General features: G+C 34.1%; 1 protein-coding gene across 1 annotated transcript in view; it reads left to right on the top strand.

The window, feature by feature from the left end:
• The window catches only part of LOC142348204 (uncharacterized), a 41,109-nt gene that overhangs the window by 4,167 nt on the left and 11,275 nt on the right, over positions 1–25,667 (top strand). The window contains exons 2-3 of the mRNA XM_075399466.1: positions 745–968; positions 12,407–12,809. Of these exons, the coding sequence (XP_075255581.1) occupies positions 777–968; positions 12,407–12,809 (595 nt within the window). The 5' untranslated portion in view covers positions 745–776. The remainder of the gene's footprint in view (positions 1–744; positions 969–12,406; positions 12,810–25,667) is intronic.

The following is a 25,667-nucleotide window of genomic DNA, read 5'->3' as shown; positions in this document are numbered from 1 at the left end:
TCCCCAAGAACCAAGCGTGCTATTGAATTCTAGACAGAAAAAAAACAAAAATCTGTCAACGACTGATAAAAAGCTTCAAAGTTGTAAAAACTGTATAAAATGTGTTCCAATTAAAACAAAATTCATATCAAACACTAAAATCAAAACAAATAGTACGAAAATCTCTAAATCAACCAAATCAAAAATATTTTTTTGACCTGTGGCACTTTCTGCTTCATGTTAATTGTAAGACAATATTAATGACGCTTTAAAAATGACACTCCATAAAAACCCCCTTTTCCAGTCAATAAATTAGGCTATAACTGCAATTAAAATTGCAGCGCTCTATTACAAAACAAATCATTCAACTTTACAGCTCGGATTTGGTTAATTTTTTTCTGGTTTCATATAAAATCTTAATTGGTTTGCGTTGTCTGGCAGCATTCGTAAGCTGTCACATTATCTAACTCATCAGAAAAAACAAACTAGTTAAAAACGTTTCTACTTGCTTTCATTCAGTCTTTTTTACACCTTAAAAACAAACCAATATCAACCCCCTACCCCCGCCCCTATTTGCTAACAAACTTGAACTGCTTCCCAAAGGCATCACATGACTAGGCTTTTTTGCCTTTTGAGTATGTATATGTAAACCTCATAGAACAATGCTGTTTGTTTATACATACTTGAGAACAATTGATTATTATAATTTATTAGTACGAGGTACTTCAGAATTTTCTCATATCGCGGGAATGAATGACCTTTTAGCCTAGTAACAGTCAGACGTGTAACTTGTAACGATGTCAGCAATCGAAGCTGTACTCTCAAATATGACCTCAAACAATTCTGGAAATGGAACTGAGATGATATCTGGGAGAGAGTTGACCATTGGTGACACCATAATAATGGCAGTCAAGGCTGTTTTGGGGACAGTGGCTGCGGTTCAGAACTTCACCATATTTCTACTTCTGCTCATGAAAAAGAAACGAGTGGTAAGAAAGCATACCTTACACCAATTAATAGATGTTTGTTCCAACTTTACCCAACATTACCCCCCCACCCGTTGCGGTTGACTCCTATTATGGCAACCAAAGATTGTAGAAAGATCGTTTTACACACGCAGCGGTGGGCGGGGGGGGGGGGGGGGGGTTCAAGACACAAAATGATGGCCATGATCTCATATGACAACACTATTTGTTCATATCTTTTACATATTCGTAATTCCTTTAGTTGCTTTTCACAGTATTAGTTTTAGCTCTTTTGCACCTCATCAGGACTATTCCCATTTTTTTCTGAGAAAATTAAATATACAATCAGTCAACATATTTTTCTACTCTACTAGGAGCAAAAATCAAAAAAGGTATAACCTTTGCTTCCTTAAATGAAACTCATAACTGGGTTTAACTAATTGCAACTACTACCTATACAAACACAAACATTATTTAACATGTCAATTTGATGTTTGAAGTGAAAAATCATCTCCAAAATTTTTCAGCTGGCTTGAAAAAAACCCACAGTTCAACAAAAGTTAGAACAATTTAGAGATTTCATATTTGCACTTCAATTTGCAATGGTTCTATGAGGGGATGACCAGTTGATCCAAATTCCGACGTCAAAAAGTCAAACTGGCAAGACGAAAAACCAACCTCCAAAAAATCAAACCGCACACAAAAAGTTGCTGCAAAAAGATTCAGAGCAGTTTAAGCATAGAAGGCTGTCAACAATTTTTTTTTGAAGAAGTAGCATCTGGTATCAGAAATATAATGACGGTAAAAATATTGATTTGATTGAATTAAAGAGTAAAAAACGATTGATATCAGATGGACAGATAAGTAAAAAAAAAACAAATGCAACTATTTATTTAATGAAATCATTAAATTGCTGATTAATCAAAATCCTCTCAACGCTATCTGCGACAAAAATTTTCGTATTTAACTTGATTGTCCTGATTTTTTGTTACTAATTCATATACATGATAAATTTTTGCATCTTTTGATAAAAAAGTTTGATAGTTTTTTTGAATCTTGTAAACACAAAGAAGTGTCAAATCAATTAATGAATGTGTAAGAAGCATTTGGTGTTAATGAAAAAGATATTGTAAGATCAGAGGGCTCATTTGAGGATATGAAACATTATTAATTTTCTCTACTACACAGCAATGCACAAATCAGAATTTGCCATTATGTAAAATTTACAAACATATTAAATAACTTGAACTTGCAATAGTTAACGTGAGGTTTTTGTGCATGATTATTGAATGTTCATTGCGAAGATTTACAGTGTAATTAAAAATTAAAATCAAGTGTTTTCAATGACACCTTGCATATTAATTACTTTTGGGTGCTTCAAAATTTTTTTTAACTCTTTTTCATTAAGCTCTCCATGCTGTTTCAGATCTTACATTGGAAGTAAGGCCATTATAAATAGGAATGGCTCGTGCAACAAAAGAATAAGTATCCTTTTACTTCATTAAATTTTAGTTTGCTATCAATAACTACGCTAGTTATCAATATTCCACGCTAGTTGATTGTATTTTTTTCGTTGTCGAAGCGTACATTGACTTGATAAGATATAATAAGAGTCATGGAAAGCCGGAGGGCAGCATAGGTTTGAACATAAAAACTAATTCCCAAAATGTAAAACGTCCATCTCCCGTAAACAACCTTTGTTTTCATTACCATGAAAAAGCAAAGTGGTGCTTGTTTTTGCCCTGATAAAAGTTTTTATAATCTTATATGAGTTGAAACATAAAGCGTAGCCCCTTGTAAGCAATGAACGCTTAGCCCCTTGTGAAGCTTAGCCCCTTGTCGTGTCACATAAAATAATTGCCACTTCAAATAATAAACTTCTTAACAGGAAAATATATTTCATTAACTTGGCTCTGCATCGATTTCTTCAATTTTTTGCACTTCCTTTGAACTTTTCATCATATTTTCTCTTCAGCAAGTCCGCTTTTTGTCGAGATGGATTCATTTCTATTTCTACGGTAACCATTTGTTTACCTTGTATCTACATAGTGTGATATCATTTTGCAGTGAATTTTATGCATAGTTATGTTCATCTTTATCAATAATCTACACTCGGTGAACAGCCTCCCTCTGACAATGTCAGATACTCAAACCCATTGCTCTAAGTGTTCTATTCACTTCCGAGGAGCTGGAATTTGGTGCTACGGTTGTGGTACATATATGCATATCAAATGCAGCGGCCTGTCAACTAAAAACGATCACCATCCAAACTTCATTTGCAAACACTGCAGTGAACCTGCAAGAATTGACCCTCAAGAAACAGCTAAACATTACTCAACACCCTCAATTGAGACACCATTGGAACCATGCGACTTTTGGGAGAATTCTCAAGACGAACAAATAGAAACACTACGGAAAACATACAATGAAGTAGTTCACATGAAACCAATCTTCATTACCATCAGCAAAATAAAGTAGGTTTCAAAATTGCAGATGTTATGGACATCATTCTCACCAGGACGCTTGAAGATGGGCCTCAAACTGAATGCCCTATGATTTGCACAATGATAATGCCGCATTTACTTCTCGCAAGATCCAAAAGTGAAAATGATGCTTCAATAACAAAAACTTTGTCTAGAAGGCTCGATCTGTGGATCAGGTGCAAATTCAACTACCTTTTTATTGAGGCCAAGGCACTTCAGGAACACTTAAGGAAATTCAATAGAAAACGAGAAGTGGATGAATTTAAAGCCCTTGACAAACAAATGGAGTCTGGTAATATATCGAATGCTTTACAATGTCTTTCAGACGATGCAAAGGGCGGCGTGCTATCAACATCCAATAAAGTGACTATCAAAGGAAAAAACTGCACCGTACTCGATCTTCTACAAGAAAAGCATCCATGTAGTCAGAAGGTTGATCGTAAATACGTAGTAACTGACCTGAAAAATCGGGATTTGCCGTTCCATACTTCTTTTTTTTAAAAAAAAATTAATGGCACTGAAATGAAACGCGCCGCAATGAAAACAAATGGCAGCCATGTACCATCCCGTCTTGATGCAGGCGAATTGAGACGACTTTTGACATCATACAAATCCTCAATCGATCTTTGCAAAACAGTGTCCAAACTTGCGATCAGAATTGCCACCGAAGAATTAAGTATCTTGAATTCTTATAACGCTTGTCGTCTGATTGCACTAGATAAATGACTTGGGGTTCGACCAATTGGCATTGGCGAGGTCTTAAGACCAATTATAGGTAGGAGTAAAGTGAAGTGCGTTAAACGAGATCTCCAATTACTTGGGGGAAACGTACAGATGTTTCTTGGACAAAAGAGTGGCATCGAACATGCTATCCATGCACTCCGGTAGCGCTTTCTTGTAGATCGTACTGAAGGGATCCTACTGATTGATGCCAGGAACGCGTTTAATAGCTTGAATAGAGATCTGGCTCTAAAAAACATAAGCTTTGTCCCTCAATTTATACAGCAATCAGAAACTCGTATAAGACCCCATCAGACCTTTTCATTGATAAAAGAGTAATCAAGTCTCAAGAAGGAACAACACAAGGTGATTCAATAGCCATGGCAATGTACGGAGTTACTACACTTCCTCTCATCGACATGCTCGAAGATCAAAATTTGACTCATAAATGGTACACAGATGACAGTAATGTGGCCGGTAGCCTTGAATCACTGCGAATCGTGCTAGATAAGCTCTATGAACATGGCGGTGCATTCGGTTATAATATGATCAAATGTCATCTTATTACAAAACCTGAGTTTGTTCAGAAGGCGAACAAAGTTGTTTTGGGATTAGATGTTGATGCTATTTAAGGTCATCGAGTAGTGGGTTCAGTTATTGGTGCTGATGAAAGTTGTAACGATTTTCTGAAAGAGAAGTCAGTGAACTACTCTAACATGCTTGAGAAGCTCGCCAAACACAGTAAGGTGTCCCCTCAGAATGTGTTCAAATCATTTACGAACGGATTGCAACACAAATTGACTTTTATTGCTAGGACTACTCCAAACGCGGACAGTCTGCTGAGGGAAGCCGAAAACAATTGATAAAAATCTTATACCTTCAATGTTGAATCATCCCTCTTACAATGACAGATACCGGAAGGTTTTCTCTCTTCCTCTTAAAGAGGGTGAGCTAAGCATTGTTCTTCCTGAAGACAGTGCAAACGAATATGAAAGATCTATTCGGATTTGTGAGCCGTTACAGAATAATAACGCCATAGATGCAGAGTTTCATCAGGAAAAAATCCTTCAGAAAATGAGAAAAGAAAAACAGGAACGAAAAAGTTGGCAATCAAAGATCTCATAAATGATAAAGAGGCATATTCTCTAGATTTGGCTATGGAAAAAGGAGCACCATGCTGGCTAAACGCACTTCCATTGAAAAGATATTATTTTTATTTAACAAAGGGAGAGTTTAGAGATGGAATTGCTCTTAGATATGGATGGGATCCCGTAAAATTGCCATCAATATGCGCATGTGGAGAAGACTTTAATGTAGCGAATGCTCTTCATTGTCCAAAAGGTGTCTATACGCACATAAGACAAAATGATATCCATGACTCTTTTGCCAACCTGCCCAATGAGGTCTGCGATGATGTCGAAGTTGAGCACTTTCTTCAGTCTTCGCAAGGGGACACCTTTGCAAATAGAACTACCACTATTGATGACGACGCTCGACTAGATATCAAAGCTAATGGTTTCTTCGATTCACGCTTCAGCAGAAAGTTCTTTTGATGTGAGTGTTTAATCCTTATGCGAAGAGTTGCCCAAGAAGCATACCGGATTCACGAGTCCACCAAGAAGCTGAAATACGAACAAAGGATAATCGATATCGAGAAAGCCACCTTCTGTCCGTTAATCTTCTCGTGTACAGGAGGAGCGGGTCCGTCAGCATCAAAAACCATACAGAGATTGGCTTCCAGGATCAGCGATAAGAAAGAAGATTCATATTCGGACGTGATCACGTACATAAGGACAAAATTAAGTTTCGCTCTTTTGCGTAGCTCCATACTCTGCCTCCGTGGCGAGCGCTCCATGCGCCGGCGCCCTGCAGTAGAAGCGTCAATAGGAACCATTGTAGAGGAAGAGAGGCTGTTGTGCTAAATGCTCTATATTTTTTCTAATCTTGATTCAAAATCACTACACATTATACTTTAACTGCTATTTACCATATCTATTTTGTTTAAAATTCTGATGCTTTATTTTCTTTATCTCTTGCATCTGATGCTTCAATTTTTGACTACTGTCAGAATTTATAAATACACATAGGAGTTGACTTGCTGCCCCGAGTTGACCGACTACCCCTTTTAGGGGAGGGACTTTCTCTTAATTGACCATTTTTGTTAAACTTTATGAACAGGTAAAGTTTGCATCAGTTTTGTTAATAAATCATTGTTTCGTGTAATTTGTATTAACAGCCTAGGGGTTTATGACGAGCGATTTTTGAGCCGATTTACGTCATTCAAAAACACGCAGACCTTGAATCAAAGTTCACCTAATTCTTGTTTGTATTGAACTACCAACAACACAGCGGCAAGTTTCCCCAGGAATTCAAAACTGAAAATGGTACCAGACTGGGGGGGGGGGGGGGGGGGGCGGAGCTTGACTAAAATTGTGAACTTTTTTTCAAAAAGTAGACAAAATGATTTAAAAAAGCTTTGATTTGTATTTCTCCCAGCAAAATCAAAAAGTAAGCAAAATATCAGTACTGATTTAATTGAGTTGCCTTGTATGTAATATGTTGTGCAATTAACATGGCCCAATTAGCAGAAATTTAACATCTAAATTGTACTCATTGCTTAATTTCTTCTTTCAAACGAAATCGTGAAATAGCTGAAGGCTTTCCTTGAAAATCTATCTTCAACAAAATGAGGCAGGAACAATGCGTAATTGTTATTACAAAAGGGGGGCTTTTAATTAAATTCAAAATAAAAATCAAAATCAGTACAAGGTCTGGCTTATCAATAGCCGTTAATTCAGTTTCAAAAAGATAGTAACTAGAATCAAAAGATTTTACAACTAGATGGTCATTCTATTCAATCTTATCTTCCGATAACCACCGACCGAGCCATTAAAGCTTAACTAAATTTCTTCTTCAAATTTTCTGTACCGTAAAGTTCGCAAATACGTGATCAAATCTTTATCCCATTAAGGAAAAAAATGACAATTTTCAGTTTATGGTAGATATGTTTGAAAACCTATCAAGCTTGAAAAAATATACAAACAAGAACTGAATTATTCCAAATCATTTGTATTAACGAGTTTACAATGAGAACTATTCAGCGGCAAAAATTGACAAAAACGAGAAAAACGGAACAAAAGGATTATATGGTTGATATTCTATATTTAACAGCTCTACCGGTCGCTCGTTTTCAGCTAACGTTTCAAATTTAAATCTTCGCAAATTTCAGTGAAGTGCAAAATTAATGAAAATTGCTTTCTGAAGCGAAAAAAGGTTTCGTCGATTATTTACAGTCTTCATATTAATTAGGTTCAAGGTCTTGACGAGCTTTATGAATTTGGGTTGCATAATATATTTCCCGAACTCCCATGATACAAAAAATGAGGATGGCATTTTAACTTCTCTCGCATTACGCAATATCAACTGTTTTCCTTATTTTGCGGGGAAAATTCTAAATTTGCGTCATTGCAACTTTTACTACATATCTCCCCACTTCAAAACTTCTTTCTAATTCAATGACAGACGATAAGAAGCACACTTGAATAACCGAATAAGTAGATCAGACAAACAAATGCAATCAACAAATCGACCACGATACAATAGCAAACTTTTAGTCGACAACTGTCGCTACAATTATCACATAAAAATAAACAAACAGATAATCTGTAATGAATTTAGGTATTCTAGACGGTGGGAAAAAAATCTGCAAAGGAACAAAATATTGAAATTCCAAAAAACTTTAGAGTAAAAAGCATCTTTAGGAAAATCAATAAGTTCGTTAACTAAAGGAGGATCTAAATTAGATCTAAAATACCCCCATGGTGCACTGGGCCTATCAGGTATAGCCCTCCCACCTAAAAAAGGACTATATTTCTGAGGGGATGGGTCACTCCACAGACCTCTTGAGAATGTAAGCCAAGGCGCAAAAAAGTATGCGGGTTAGGAAGTTTAACAGCCCTACGTTTCTGTTAACCCAATATTGGCCAATATCTTTTACGGAGAGATATAAAAGTGGTACCATTAGAAATCGCTCGAAAAAGTGAATAATAATAATAACAAGGCGGCTCGTTAATGTGCGTTCGCACATGATGTTCCGACCCGAGCTCATCTACATTTTTGACTTAATTGTCAACCAAATGAAGAGATAACAAAAATAGATGTTTGAATTTAAAAAAAATGATACAAAACCTAACTACAAATTGAATTACATAATGCCATTTCTCAATACAGCGCTCACGAGATCTACCAATAAAAAGACTACGAGAAAATACAGCAAACAACAAAATATGCAAAAACAAAATTTTCACGGCAGAAACCAAATATATAATTTTAAAAGCACCTAGTAACAACGTCAAAATGCAATCAGATAAAACCTTAACTCCACAAATTTAGTTTTTGCTAACTATACAGCAGATGTATGTTTTTCATAATGAGATTAGGTAAAAACTTGACATAGAGAAAAAAAATGAGGCTAAAGTCAAAGATCAATAAACATTAAACCAAATAATTTCAAAAGTCTAAGAAAATCTTTAGCTTTTTAACAAAATAATTCTTGATAAATTTACTAAAAAGTCAATATGAAACTAATGGGACCTGTCTTTGCTGAGACCAAAACCATAGGAATAAACTAAATACGCAGAAAATCTCAAAAAATGAACAATTTACACAAAGAGGCAGAAAATCTCAAACAATTACGAACAATAACATAAATTATTGAAGCCATTAAAATCATTAGCTATTATCTGAACTTTATTTATTTTTATTTCAGTTTACATTTAAACTCATTCAGCTAAAATTATACTGAAAGAGAAAAGAAGTTCGTTCCTTTGGGCCACATTTGAAAATCATTGGGATCTGTTATTACCTGAATAAGCTAAAAGAAGAGAAAAAAAGAAACACAAATACACCGCTCACAATATTTTTTTATAAAAACGCATAATGTCCACCAAACAAAACATCAGTTACGAAATAATATTAGTAGACAAGTTGTTTTTTGAAATTCAAGGAATTGGAGTGGACTTCTCAATGACGAGAATAAGTTGACGAAAAGAACAAAAAAAAAAACTGAAAAGTTTGAAGGCATTTAATACGTTAAATTATGCCTAGATGATGTGACGACTAGGATGTTTGTCATTCAAAATTTATCAATAAGACGTTACAACAAGTCATTGATTATGAAAACAACAACAAAAACAGGCAAAATCCAAAAGTTCGGTAGAAAATTGAGAGAAGAAAGTGTCGAAGCTATTTAAACCATAAGCTTTTTTCTCTGAAAACTTTTTCAACGATCCATTAAACGTCTTCACTCAGCCAATGGGAGCTATCAATATTAGGATAATGTAATACGATTTCAAAAGGAACCAAAATTACTAAAAAAAAATCCAAAAATTATAAAAATGAAAACTCGTGCACCGAAGTCAAAAAAACAATAGTTAGAAGACAAAACCGCTAACTAGATAAATTGTTTTTGGTGTAGAAAAAAATGCCACGATGTGAATACAAGGATGTTTATCATGCCTAGGTAATCAATAAGACATCACAATATGTCTTATGACCATGAAAAAAAAAACAAATACAGGCAAAAGTCAAAATTTCTTTAGAAAAATGGGAGAAGAAAGTGTTGAAGCCATTTAAACCATATTTTTCTCTCAGAAAGTTTTATCTATGATCCTTTGGACGTCTTCACTAAAGGAAGATGTAGCCATCAACATTAGGATGACGTGATAAGATTTCAAAATGAACCAACAAAACCAAATGTCCAAAAAATTTTTAAAAAAATTTGAAATCTTTGAAATTTGAAAAGTTTGATAAAAGCTCCAATGAGATTAACTTATGTTGTAGTGGTATGAGTTCAATCCTGTTTTTACAGAGATGAACTTACAGTTCACAAAAATAAGTTTATGATTTTCTAATTTAAAAAAAAATCGAAAATTTATGTTCAAAGTCTTAACAGCCATTAGCTGTCCACTCACAGCACTAGATTGGTTCACGTAATGCTCATTAGCAAATTTATTGCACTTTTAGTCAACAAGTTTATGCCATAGGATTATAAAACTTAAGCAAAAACCTCAAAAAATATATCAAAATTTCATTTGAAATTACGAAATTTGAGATACGAATCCAAAAAAAAACATGAGCGATCCCTTTGAAACAAATTTTTTGTTCATTGGGCTTCATTTGATCGTAGAAGAGGTTTGTCATTAACGGAACTTCGATATTAAAAGTGTCTAGTAGTCTCTAGGTGACTTGAAAAAACAAAAAAAAGCAAAATTTTCTAAAAAAAAAGAGCTCCAAAACCTAATTCGAATTTTTTTTATATATTAAACTTCCCTCTAAGACTAGAACTAGTCTTTATTATCTCCTTTCGTCTATTAAAACCTAAAATTGATTTACTTTTTGGCGTGAAATCTAGTTTTGAATTAAATTTTTCGTAGAAAAAACGTTAATTCGAACGAAAATTACGGTAAAAGTGAACAAAAGTGAACCAAATATCCAGTGTTCACATAAAACTTTAAACCTCGATAACTCCTCGAAAAAAACAAAATTCAAAAAATCTTTTTAATTTCGAATTCTACGCTGGACGAGCTTTTTTAATGATACCATGAACATTTCTCTACGATGAATATATCGGTCGGCCAAAATTCACGGAACAAAAAAAACCCATTTGAGTATATAGTTCCTCCCCCCCCCCCACAAGTGGGGTCGGAACAATAATAAATTCGTTCTCAAACTGATACCAAATGACAGAATAAACAAACAATCAGTAAGCTATTATCAGTTTGCAAGAGCACCATTAGACTATTACTGTCCGTTCTCAGGTGTCTTGATATATTTTGAGAGCATTTCTGTTACCAAAAGATAGCGAGTAGTTCTGGATTCTCATAAATGTAGACATCTCTAATACCATGCAAATAAGAGTCTAATTGTTTTTCGTCAAGTAGTAGAATATTTTTTAATACACTTATGTCATACTTCACTAAAACATTGCAGAGGATCCTGACGCGAACTTTAATGGACTTTTTATTTTGTTTTGTAAGTCTTATTTCGGTTTTCAAAAGTTTATTTCTTTTCCGGATCAAAAAGTGTGTGAATTTCTTTGGGGCTAATGTAGCTATTAACCTCTGGATGGGCATGTGTTCGTCTTAAAACAGCTGCCAGAAGCTTCGAAAGCTCGTAGATATGAAGTTCCTCACTAGGGGTATTTTGTATTTTGATCGCAAATTGAGTGTCGATTCGAACTTTTGAATCCATTGTTGAATAGATTTCTTGAATTTCTTGGTTTCTCCGAGGAGATTTGGAGATCTAAAGTTTTCAACAATTTTTCACTTTTCTCGTATTTTAACATTTAAAATTCGAAGTCGTTAAAGCTCAACTTTTTTTGTCAGGTCAATTCTGGTCGATCAATATCATTTGCGGGGGGATATCGGTATATAGCTCCTTTTATTAACCAAACAATATTAATTAGACGATTAACAAGGAGCCGTTGCAAGAACTCGGGAACCAACCCAACGTTTGATAAAGTTAAGTAAACAAAGACATCGAGGACCAACAAGGGGAGAACTGAAAGCTTAACCTAAAAATCAGCATCACCGACTAACATCGGATCATTCGCTCTCTAACCTGGCGATCACTACGGGTTTTAAATGTGAATTAAGTGATTAAAATTGTAATAAGAAAACAATTTCGGTGCATTTTTCATTCGGGATTCGGTAGTGAAATGACGCCCTATTGATATTATGAGCTTAAAATATTGAATAATAAGTAAACAAGAAATCAGGAAAAAAGTGATATCAAGTAAAAAGTTTAAACAAAAATTGCATATAAGATGGCGTGTTTAAATCATTCCTTCGAAATTCTTTCGAGAACAATCAATTATGAACTATCTTTGCAAGATTGAGAATGCCAGATTAATTGACACAGAATAAGTCACCAGAAAGTTATAAAATAATCAGTTGGTGTACAACAGTTGGTGTAGAACAGTAGGTTCTCATGTCAAAATATTCTTATTCAGAGCTGTCACTGCTAATATGTACCAAGATCACACAAAAATAGGATTGACTAAATTCAAAATTATTAGACCTTAAAAATCACAAGTCTAGAGTAAAGTGAATATTTCAGAAAATCTCTAACTCCAACCAATAAAAAGTATGTTATACATAAATCTCTCCTAAAATTTATTCTATCAATTTATTCCTCAATCCAGCAAAAAGATGGGATTTTTTTGCTGGTTATGTACAAAATATAAATTGCATGTTTAAGGTGAGCGAGCTGCTTGTAATCTCAAACGCCCTTTTGGACACAATAATGGCAGTTATATTTCTCGTCAAATCAACCATGCTGACCCTGCTACACAAAATACCCATATTTTACAGATGTGTATTCTCTTATTTCCTCTATACATTTCTCACGACAGCTTCATTCTTTCTCATAATCTCAATCAGTATCAATAGATACGTCGCTGTTCGACACTGCCACGACTACAACCGTATATTCTCCAAGGCGCGGGTTCGAGCCCTGCTCTCAGCAGTTGTGATTTTGTCTTTTCTGCACAGCTTTCCCGAAATATTGGTGTGCAAACAAGAGGGATACTGTCTCTGGTACGACGACTATTGGCTCTTTTCCCGAGTTTTCCTGGTTCTACTTTGCTGGACAGTTCTACTGGGTGAGTAGTCACCACACTTCACTTTCACCACATGATCTCAGCAAATTTCTAATTTTTGATCTGACCTACTTTAGTGGGGGAGGAATTACATGCTTAACTGTGCTTCGATTGTTCATTCAATTTTCGCCGATCGATATATTCATCGCACAGAATTTGATAAGGGTATCATTATAAACCTTGTCAAGCGTAGAAATTCAAATTGAAAATATTTAATTACGGAGGCTTAAAGTATTGCGAACGTTAGCCTCACTTCCGCTGATTTGTTCCCATTATTCGTAATTTTTGCTGAAATTTTAGTAAATTTTGCTGAAAATAAAGTTTTTGAAACTATGACCAATTTTTTTCCCATTTTTTCTGCAAAATGATAACAAAAATGCTTATTTAGGACACTTTGTACAAAGGGATCGGCAATTTAAACATAAAAATTGCTGACACAACCTTTGGGTACTCCGATAATGAGTTCCTAAACGGTGTTCGAGAACTAACATTTTAGCGGCATCGATATCTATCAAAATGCAGAAGGTGCTGAAGATAATGAGAGTTCTCATCGGTTTTGTATCAAGGTAAAAATGAAGCCAATGAATGATTTCAGTTGACAGCTAATTGCTTTCATGACTTTGAATTTATTTGTTTTCAAAAATTGTAACAGTAATTTCAAATTTTTTTTCCATTTCTGTTTTCGGTCTACTTGTTAAATACTCTTAATAAATAAAATAAGTACAGGCCCCATATCCTTTGGTTTTATTTAGTTTTTATCTGATGCCATTTTGACTTTTTCAGTTTCTTTAAAAAATAGATAGAATTTGAATTTTGGACAAAAGTATTGCTTTTTGTTTTATTTAATTTTGTTGTTTGTCTTGTCTTACTTTTCTTAACGGCAGATAATTTCAGCCATTTAAAGTTATTGTTTCTCATGTATACGTTTCGGTTTGAGCTTAAAGCGATTTTTAAATGGATACAACAATTATTTTCGAACAATAAGTGATTTTTTGAAACTCTTCTTTTCCTCATTTGGTGAATAAATAAGTGAAAAACGTGGTTGAGTGGGGTCGCAACATTATGTGCGAATGCCCAGAACCGAGTCTCCTAGCTATTTGTTTTAATTTGGTCTTAGAAACTTCTCCTCCAATTGCATTTTTAAGTTTATTCTATTCTCGAACGAACTTCCTCACAATTGATTCATTTATATAGCCAATACTAAAAATTGTTACAGTAGTTGGCATATTTTCAAAACCTTGAATTTTTCTCAGATCGTTTTCATCGGCTGTAGAAATTTTCGAAAATTTTCACACAAGGCTTTTGCTATTCTAAGCTGTGCTGGAGGTTTTGTTTCTACAAGAATCCTGGCATTGTGGTATTTTGTTAACAAACTAGAACCAGAAATTTTCAGAACCATATGGAGGAAAAGTTGTCTCATGATTCGACTACCCATGTGAACCTCAAAATATCAGCAACGACAGAATAAGTCATTTTTCTTCCGATTTAACTATGTTCCACTAAAAAATTGCACACGATATAAAGTGAAACCATACAATATATAAAGCAAAAAACTATTTATGTTCCCTAAAAGATATGTATTAAGCAGCTCGAAAAATTTTTCAGGTAATTTTATAGTTCATTTTTGAAATTCTGTATGCTGTCGATTTTTCATGCCAAGCACAAAAATGGCACCATTTTGTGGTAACACAACTATTTTGTTAGGTCTCATTAGAAATGTATCGCTGCTATTACCTGATAAACAAACATGTCATTACAACTAGTTGACAGAATGCTTATTTTGTTTTCAAATTTAAAAAAACTATGACGCAAGGTAATTTTTATAAATCGAAAATTGGTCTTTCATATCATTTTGACAGTTTTACCTTTCGAAGCCAGTTTTTGGATGATACCTTTTTGAGAGCAATAATTCATCAATTTTTGAAGTAACGCAACAAAGTAACAAGGCAAAGCCCATAAAACTTAAATCACATGTCTGTAAACCAATTCTGAATCTGAAAAAAGCGGCTTTTGACATTTGAATATTAGACGAAAAACTCCCACAATAATCACAAAAAAATTGAAAATGTCTGTTTATACTGTGAAAAATTATCACTAATAATGTTCATTTCATGCAGTTTGCAATTAAACTTCCCATTGCTTTTAAAACACTGTCGAAAAAGAAAGTTCTTGAAACATTGCTTCAAATATATCAACAAAATTGATGCAAATGAACAACGCAAATTAATGCAACAATTAATGCAAAAAGCATAAAACAATTCGTTACAAAAATATTCGCGAAACGAACACAACAAAAACATTCAGATTGATTTTGCGGGGGCATTCTTTTACATTATATCAGTATTTTACAATTTACATATTAATAACTTTGTGATAACTTTGGGAGTTTTAAAAACTGATATTTTCGTCGGCAAGGTTGTCTAAATTCTTTTTGCTTTCAGACAGTTGAAGAAATAGAGGTCTTAGAAACCTTGTAAACATTGAACAAAGACGGAATTTAAGAACAAAATGTATCTAAGCCGCCCATTCAAGTTTCACAGTTTTTGCTATTCAAATAGAAATATTACAATTCCTATGGCTAAAAAAACAAAAGCACAAAATAAAGCTACTAAAAACCTCTTTTATTCTTTTATTTTATTTTATTTTATTTACATTCTAACTGTTTGGTAGTAAAATGCTGAGCAGAGATTGAACCACAAATTACGCAGTCTGTTGTCTCATTAGCTCAAAAATGCTAGTTATTGCAAGTTGGACCCAAAGATGCCATACTATGCAAAGATTTTGCATAATCTAAATTGCATTATCTTCAATATCTACCATTTATGATCTAAATTTACACACAATTGTAATTAATCATTTTTTGAAAAATGTATCAGAAATAATTTCAGTTCATTCGTTGCGATTGATTTGAAAATCTTTATTTGACCAGGTAAATTAGTGCACCTTCTAAAAGTGGGAGTTAAAATTCCGACTTTCAAAGAATCTTGTAATTGTGAAACTACAAAGGACGAACGTCCACGTCTTTTAATCATTGTCAAAATTTCTGACAAAAATTCCGCAGAAAGGAAATGACGTACATCATTACACACAAAATCGAACACTCGTAAGGCTATTAAAAAAAGTTACCATACTAGACGCTTACAAATCAGCTTACTCAAAGAACACTTGCTTAGAATTCCCAAGAAAAAAGTCAATAAAAATCTATAATCCAATATGTTGACTTGATCAGACGCCGACACGAAAAAATCCATGAACAGACCTCCTTGAAAATATTGTGAAACTAAATATCAAAGAATTGCGTACAAAGCGTTTATATTTCTGTAGGTTAAAAAAGCTATAATTTTAAGTTATTAGAGTATAAAAATTGATTTGCAAAACGAACGAAAGTATATATGTATCCGTGAAAATAAATACGGAAACGACGGTTACAGACCATATTCCGTAACATGTACCGAGAATGATTCGATAAAAATTTGGCTGTTAGTCTGATTGTTGGTGGGTTATTTTGCAAAATCTTCTGCAATGAGATTGCTCTATAAACGTTAGTTATTGCAGTTTTCGCACTTGTTTGGCTACGGGAAAAAACAGGAGCCCTAAGCGCCTACTATTCTTTACGAGCTGAAGCACTACAAAGGGACATCAAGCTAGAACGCATCGAGGTAGAACGTTTCAGGTTCGAGAAAAAATTCTTGAGAGAGCCACAGAATTAAGGAGTTTAAAATTTGAAGCCTCTCAGACGTCAAATAAACAAAAACAACCGTATGAATCTGTGCCTGGCACAAAAAATTTACATTTGCAGTTGAATAGATACAATTCATCATATCGCAATATCTGAAACAATATGGTAGAAACGTTAGCTTCAGCAATCCATTTTGCGTTTTAGAAGCTTCTTTGAAAATGACAACTGAAATAATCTCACGTTTGAAAAAGTTATTGAACATCGGATAAAATCTGAGTTTTCAGAGTAGCTAAAAGTGCTTAGAAAACCTTTAATTACAACAAAATTCTTGATTTACTCCAACTCGTATGCGTATGGAAATTGTTAACAAAAAGGGTGCTACTATAATACCAACACAAAATGTTAGGGGGTCTAAACAGGTGCAACTACTGTTAAAATGGACCAGTACTGGATTCGAACCAGCATCTCTTACTTACAAGCCTAGTGTGCTAACCATTTACACTAACTGGTCTTAAGCTCTCGAACTTGGGAATCTCTTAAAGCCCGTTCTCACGTTCTTTCTGGTTCCTCAAGGCTTCATTTCTCTAGCCAAATATACGTTGAACAAGTACAGCTTCTATGCAAGATATGTCAAGATTATATTATGCACAACTAAGCATTCAAGCAGACATTTAAGCACTCACGCGCACATTTTAAAATGCCGAAAGTCTGCAGTGCCGGGAGTTAAAATACCAGAAGTTGCTACTTAGCCAGAAATTGACTTCCGTTGACTTTCGACATTTTAAAACGTGCGCGTTTCGTGTTTTAAACTTGGTTAAGTGACTCTGCAGAAGTCACTTCGAAATTTTGACTTCATATCTCGAACCACTTCGCGGTTCTCCATAAACGCCAGAAATTCTCAGTAACTTCAAGCACAGTCACTTAAACATTACTTAGGTCGTTTACTCTCAACCTTCTAACACAAAACAGTTCAGAGCTAAATTTTGTTTGTAATTGATTCTTTTGATGTTGCTTTATTAGTTCCTCCGATCTTTATTTTTTTTAACAGAGTTTGGGAACCTTGACAAAAAGCATCATTTTATTTGTCTTCCACTTCAAATTAATTGTATTTGATACTGTTTGGTTTATTTGGGAAAATCATAGTGGCCAAAAACAGTACAAAATGTGTATAGAAATTTCTGTTAATAATTTTTCCGTTGATTTTAATAAAAACAAAGATGCCCGGTAAAAAGTGAGGTGTTCTCAAGACGGCCTATTTGAACACATGTAAATGGACTTCAAAATATACTTTTTTCGATTTCTGTTTGTGGCTAAAACAAACAGCCAGATAAATTGTCAATTGTTTGCTGAGCAAAGTGTGCCGAACGAAGGCTGAATAAAACATCAAAAATATGGCGATTTGACCACCCTGCTCAATCGTCTGACAAGCAAGTTTTTGTTTTCAAAGCAAAATGACCAATATTAATCAGGTAAAAAATTAAAGAACTAATAAAAAATCCTTCGTTAGATTTTTGGGTGACAACTAACTCTTACTAATCAAACTCAAGCTTTTTATGAACTGAGGGAATATTAAATATGCAGTCGTTCCAAAGTGACTGTGGGGATATGAAATGTGGGAAAAATACCAAAATTATTTAGAGTTCAAAGGGGTGACTATTTAGTTCACAGCTACTGTCAGAAATCGAACCACCGAACATCTTTAAAGAATTAAAAGCAGAGAGCAACCTCTATAATTAACTTGGGATAAAACAACACACAAGACAAGAGCTCAGCAGAAGTCAGAAGATATCAAAATTATTAAAAATCGAAGACTCTCGATTCAGAGAAAATTCTGACAGACAGCGTTTTCCACATGGAGTACTTTTTGTTTGAGCAAATAAGAACTCTAGTGTTTCCAAACAATTGGTTAAAAAAAATTTGCATGCTTTATCCGGATAACCAAAAACAAACCTAAAATCAAGCATGAAAACGAAAACATTGTATTTAAAATTTTAAGCTTGCCCTACAACCAATGACAAGTTTTCACTGCAACCTGTTTAAAACATGAGACATCCTCGCAAACATGCAACATTTTTGTACACTGAAGCAGTTGAATTCCTTAAATTTGTCGTTTTCGACTGCGGCTACAAATTACCAAATTACATTCTTAAAATGAAGCTGCGTGTTGCCTCAGGATTGTTTGCTTTTAATGAGTGAATGACACTAGCCTGTGAATAAAGTGAAAATAATTTCACGCAAAAATGTTAAACAAGTAGGTTAAACGGAGAAAAGATCTGTTAGAGAAAATGAAAAAAGTGCAAAAAACCCGAATTCGGAGTCAACATGCCGCAGACCTTGCAATTCGACTAATTAGATTGAGAAAATAAAAGATATAACAAAACACTTTCTATTTGAAAACTCTGGTGGCGTCAAATTCAGCGAAAATTTTTCGGAAGCTGGTTAACTTAAGCACCATAGAAAAAAACACGCTAAACGCTTTTAAAATAGTCAACGACAGATTTCCAGTTGGGGACATGAAATGAATTAAAGGAAGAGTAAATTCAATGAGGCTTTAGAAAAACAAGCACCCATTTTTTTCAAAAGCCAACATTTTTCTTTCCATGAAACCTAAATTATTTACAAATAGAAAGCATACAAATTCTTTAATAAGACTAAATTGAAAAAAAAAATAAATATGAAAACAAAACCTAGAAAGCTATTAGAACCTCTCGAATTATGCAGAGAACCGTTGAAACAGAAAGTCAAAAACAGAAATTCTGATCCGTCATATTGGATTTAAGAGAAAACACAAAAAAAGAACGGCCGGCATTTTTAAAAACTCGTTTTATGCGAGCGTTTATTTTCTGAACAAACGTGAGAAGCTTTCAACAATGAAAGAACGGAAAAGAAAAGTCGTGTACAACTGATCGGGACACAATACAGAAAGAATAAAAACTCTGCCCAAAATAATTGAGAATTCCAATCTGTAAATGATGCTTATTGATAAAAAAAACATGGCCCAAAATTGAATTTTAATTGGCTTTCTGAATTAATCAAATGTGTGATCAGAAATCAAAAACAACGACACTCATATAAAAATCTATGATTTGCAAAAGTAGGACCTTAATAATAGCCGATTGAATAAACGACCAGTCTTATGAATAAAACTTGCTAGTGGTGATTGGTTCACGGCTTGAACATAAACCAAATTGGAGAGAAAAACAAACTCAATGTCAAAGAAATAACTCAATGTTAGAGAAATTGAGAATAGCTCGGATAATGGTTCTTGTATCAGTTTTTTTCCAAACCTCAAGGTGTGGAAAGTAAGTAAATATACTTACCCAGTATTTGTTGGTCACTGATCAGTCAATTTTGGCTCCGGGCCAGATCGATATGAGTTATCTTCATAATTTGCGAGATCGTTCTCAAAAATCATGAACATTTAACTTAAACATTTTTATTCAGATCTCAATTTTTCTTTTTGTTTATGAAGATCTCCAAGAATTTGCAAGGCAGGGCTACAATGCGAAATGTAATAAAGTTTGGGTCTTTCCCATTATAGTCCCCCTCGAATCTTAGCCCCCCCATGATGGAATAGTTACAGTAAATGCGTGGGGGGCTACAATATTTAACAATTAAGCTTTGGGGGAGGTGGTATAATGGGAGAAAACGAAGTATAGACCGAAAAGTTCAGTTCAACAAAACGCACGGGGGGGGGGGGGGTCACAGGAAGCAGTTCGCCATATTTGACCAGCCTTTTAGACCAGCCTTTTACAAAATAATCAAAAGCTCTTTAGTAATTTACAAAAAACGCTTAAAAGGAAATAAGGGCTTCCTTTAATGTACCCGGGGCAAAATCAAAGGCTTAAAAAGGGCTCCTTAATCAAAACAAAACTTAACCGAATCAAAGTATTTACCCCAAAAAGCAAAGAACAAACTAGCTTTTGTTTCAAAAAATCAGGCCGAAATTCCCCTCATACGTCAAACAACCTCATTAGAAATTCACTCTTTTCAGCTGTGACGAAATTGACATAGATTTTTTTCGCTCGGATGGTCTCGAATTACACGATTGAGACGATTACTGAGAAATTTGTTACGTCATCAGGACAAAGTCTGTCAATTAAAATCTCAACTTAACGGATGGCGGAACATTTTACTCTAGTACTTAAACCGAACGTCTTGATTTTGTTTCTTTCTCTTTCCTTTCCAATATCTTCCAACAGCTGAAAAATGAGCAAAACTTTTTCCTCTGATGCGATTAAATTGTATCCTTGTTTCCTGTTAAATAACTTATGCAGCATCCTTTTGACATATTTGTTGTCTGCGATTAACGGAAATAAGATTAATTGACTAGTTGTGACGTATAAATTTACTGCAAAAAATATGCAACTGGTTCTGTTTGAAACACATTAGAATAATTAAAAACGAAGGTCAAAATTGAGTACAAGTACAGCTCATAATTTAATTAAAAACTTAATTAATTCTTTGTGATTCCCAAATATGAATAATGGGCAAATACTTCAGCAAAAAATCGAAAAGCAAGCAAAGAGTGGGTTATAGAAAAAAGGCAGAAAAGAAGAGAACTTAAACTAAGGAGAAAATTGCCTTGAATAGAAAAAGCGATTCAAATTGAAAATCAGCATAGTTCAAACAACAATTCGATGCAGATCTTTACTTGTTTTGGCCTTTGCGTGAATCTCAACCCAGAACTTCAAAGGTGAACGACGTCAAAGATAGGATTGCAAACAGCATAGAAGATTTTTGAGAAAATAGGTGCTGAGAAGTCAAAATAAATCGTTTGAATGTCAACGCGCGTAGTGTCATCAGCGTAGGGTCAGTTGACTCTGATAAAGTCACTGAAAACATCTAGCATTAAGCGAGAACCGCGAAGCAGCTTAAGGTCAAGGTCAGACTTTCGAAGTGACTTTAGCAGAGTCACATAACCTTGTATGAAGTACAAATTTGCAAAACTAAAATCTGGTTCACTATATAGGAAATTCTAGCATTATATGAATTGACACAGTCAAGATCTGGTAAATAAAATTTTCTTAGCGAGTGTTTCAACTTATCATGATTGGAAGCGAGATGGTTATTTCACTGCGAAATGGTTTTTGTATATTATTGTTATAACAATTATCTCGATTTCGAAAAAAATCTAATTTCGTGTTAAGTTTGATACCTTGCTCAGTGAGCGTTAAAGGAACGAGGAGAGACAATCAGTACTAAGCACGAACTATAAATCGCATGACTGTGCTGCAGTCACTGCACGAAACTTGCGTTAATCCAGAACCGCTTGTGCTTATACGAATTTTGTGGTCGCTAAAACTTGGAGGCACGTGCAATTAGCACGTGCAAAAGTGGAATGCTAAGTTTTGCGGCCCTAACTTAGCGGCCCGCTTGCAGTAAGGAAACATAATTTTTGGCGGTGAGGCCAAACCCAATAATACTTTTGACATTTCCCTTCAAAACCTGAAACAAAAGCTATTCAGGTAAAGATATGTGTCTCTGCTGACGTCACTTCGAAATTCTGGCCTATCTCAAATCTTTAAGTATATGTTAGCACATTAATCTTAGCGGCCCGAGGGGGGCTAAGATTCATGTGCTAACATATACTTAATGATTTGAGATAGGCCAGAATTTCGAAGTGACGTCAGCAGAGACACATCTTTACCTGAAACACGACCGTGCAAAATTGAAAGGCAGTACTGTATATATGAAATGGTGACATTTTACAATCTGGCACTGTGCAGATCTGGTTCTATAAAACTTGCACACGAGTGTTTCAAGGCAAAATCTCTACCAAACAGTGCCGTACAAGCTATTCTAAATTGTCAGTCTATGCATTTTTGGAGAAATGCATTTATTGCTATTATATTGTTAAAAAAACATATCGCTCTAAGTATGGAGGGTTTTCAAAGTATCATTTCAATCAGAAAATTTGAACCATTTTTGGCATTTTACGGTATTGACAAATAACGACCTCTAGTTACATATTTTTACACCCCGATATCATTTAGAAATCAACTTGGCTGCAAAAGCGCTCACGATAACCACCTCGTATCCTAGTCAGACTAACTTAACTATCCAATTATTTACCCAATATCATACTAATATGCCAAAAAGTCAGATGAGTCAAAAATATTGAAACCTGTAAAAAAAAGTTAAAAAAAACTGAAGAAAAAGATGAAAAAATGACTGCAAAAATTCTCAATTGCACTTCACTTTACTGCACGCAAGATATCACGGTAACAAACTTGAACTAAATTTCAAATCTAACAGAAATTGAAACCAATTTATTTCTCAACAACTCTCATTTCGGGCAGACATTCGCTCAAAACACTCCCCCAAGAACCTTGTTCAAAATTGGCATTAATATTCTGTAAGTGACCCACCGGGGATAGCATTAGCCAAATTCAATAACATTAATTCACGCATCTGTATGAATTACGACAGGGTACTTCAACTCAAAATAGCCCGGGATGGCCTGCTTTAATTAAAAATGCCCCTGGTCATCCAAACCACTGAATAGTGATAAGGGAAAATAATTAGTTGGATAAAAATAGAGAAAGGCGGAACTGAAAGCATTCTTTTTCCATCTATTCTCTTCGTAAATAAACACGTATTTGTTTTCTGCAAAATCAGACGGAGCTTATTTTTGAGTTTAAGAGACAACGCTATTAGCGGTCTAAAATTAGCCCTAGTGACGTACTACTAATGACATTGCCTTATTGAACTTTCTGACCCCACCATCAGAGAAGAAACTAAAATTGAAGTTAATGTCTTTGAAGTTCAATTTAGAAAAGGTTACGATTTCTGGGAAATTTTGAACAGCCTTGTTGAGCCAACGATACTGGCAGGTCAGTTTAAGCAAAGAGAATGATATAGGAAAATATGATATAGCAAAAATAATTGATAATGATAAATACGTTAATAATTATAATTATCAGATATCAGATTAAATACTTTGAAAAAACTCAGTTTGTTATCTTTTGTTCGTTTTAAGCTTAATGGATTTCCAATTAGTAGGAATGGTGTGTCTCGTCATCAGCCCTGCTCTTAGTTAATATTTTTATAATATGCTCGAAACATTGAAATAAATTAAATCATTGTTTCCTAATAAACTTTGCAGGTTTCAAACAATTAATATACTTCTATCAACTATTACTTCTAAACTGACTCAACTTTATGATAAAAAAGAAAATGTATCAAACATTTAAGAGTCTATGGATGAAATGGAAAGCGCTCGCGGAACAGTATGGTCAGGTTAAATCATGTAGTCAGAAAAGAAGGTCTGATTTATTATGAGGCTAATACGAAGATTTTTCTGACTTCAATGAATACATCTTTTTTGTTCCGACCCCTCTTGAGGGAGGGGGGGGGGGGGGGGGGGGAGGAACTATACACTCAAATGGATTGTTCAGACAATTTCGGCCGATCGATATATTCATCGTAGAGAAAAGTGAGTGGTACCATTAGAAAGCTTCTCCAACGTAGAATATTGATTTTCGTTTTTTACAGGGAGTTATCGAGGTTTAAACTTTTGAGAAAATAGAGTGAATTCCGTTGATTTTATTCCCATTTTCCAGATTTTTTTTAACTAAAATTTTGCTAATTTTGCTAAAATTTGTTAAACTTATTTTCAGAAAGTGTTGTTGACTTTATTTTTAAAGACATATAAATATTGCCGGCTATTTTTTAATTAATTTTTTGTCAAAACATCAGGCCAAATATTTCAAAATTCAGACTTTTTCGTCAAAAAGAGCACGAAATAAGTTTCTTTAGTCCACTTTGATTAAATTTGCAGGAAGTACACACCCAAACACTACTACCACAATCTTTGTAGACTCAAAAGTGGACTATTCTAACTTCAACTTGATAGCGCTTTTTAATTAAAGCTTTGCCGTTTTTTGCTAACTTTACTCGTTTATTATCAAAAACGCAGCATTTATTTTTGTTTTTTTACTAACAAGATAAATATATATCTACAATATTCGAAAAATTAAGTGTTCTCAATGACCGAAAAGCATTAGCAGAGCTACTTTTGGACCAATCTTGGACTGTTGCAACCCAAAATTGTTTAGGATTGTGATCAGTCGGTCTTGAATAACAGAACACTTCAAATCAAAGCTCACTAGTGATAGGTCCAATTATCTTCCTGATTAGCGCCAAACTATTTTATCTAGTTTATTACTTTTATTACTTGGAAACTTATGGTCCTTTTGACTTTTAAATATATTTGATTTTTAAACAAATACTGGCTTATTGAACTTTGCCTCCATTTTTCTCTTAATTTGATCAACTTTTAGCTTAGTGTCAGCAATGAAAGGATTTGTCTTCTTTCTACTGAAATCAAATCAAATCTTTATTGTGGTTTTACAACTTAAGTAATGGTTTTCTGGTTTTGATACTACAATATTTGACATTTTTTTCAGGTATTTGCCCATTTTTCACGTTTTATAATTTAATCACATTATCACGTTATTGACAGTTCATATATCACAGTATTGGCGTTCACAATAAGGCACAATCGATAATAATAAAATCCTTAAGAATATAGACTCTGGTTTCAAACATTTTCGACAACACTTTCTCGAAGTATTTGATTTTTTAAATTTTGTCTTTTGCTATCGTTTTTACTTTGACCTTTCAGTTGTACAATTTCCTGTTCAACGACCCGGTTTAATTGACTTTTCATGTAAAAAATATAGGCCAATATTCTGTTAGTAGTAGATAGCTGATGGCTTTCATGACTTTAAAAACAATTGTTTTCCAAAAAAAAAAAACAATTTTTTACTTCGCAATTTTGCTCCTTTTATTGTCTGTTTGTTACCTAGTTTCGTTCATTACAAGCCAAATATGTCAAGGGAATGTGTCAAAAGGATTGCTGTCACGAACCTATTTAATTATTTCATTTTTTAATTAATGACTTTCATGTCCTTGGAATTAATTTTTCTTCGAAAAAAACAAGTATTACTTAATTTTGCCTTTTTTTCTTTTGTATCTACTTGTTACATGGTTTCATTAATGAGAAGTCACATATTACATTATAGGTGTTCGGAGAAGGTGCAATGGAACATATTTTGAGGGTCAAAGTATAGTTTTACGGCTTCAAAAGCGTTTTCTGGCAAAATTTAATTGATTTTTTGTTTGTTGTCTATTTGTTCTTTTTGTAACCTCATAAAAATTGAATACCAACAGTTCTT

This window comes from Convolutriloba macropyga, chromosome 10, assembly GCF_964194025.1.
Source record: "Convolutriloba macropyga chromosome 10, txConMacr16.3, whole genome shotgun sequence".
In the NCBI taxonomy this organism is placed as follows: Eukaryota; Metazoa; Xenacoelomorpha; order Acoela; family Convolutidae; genus Convolutriloba; species Convolutriloba macropyga.
Note: the sequence above shows the minus strand (reverse complement) of the source record. Positions and strands in the feature narration are given on the sequence as shown.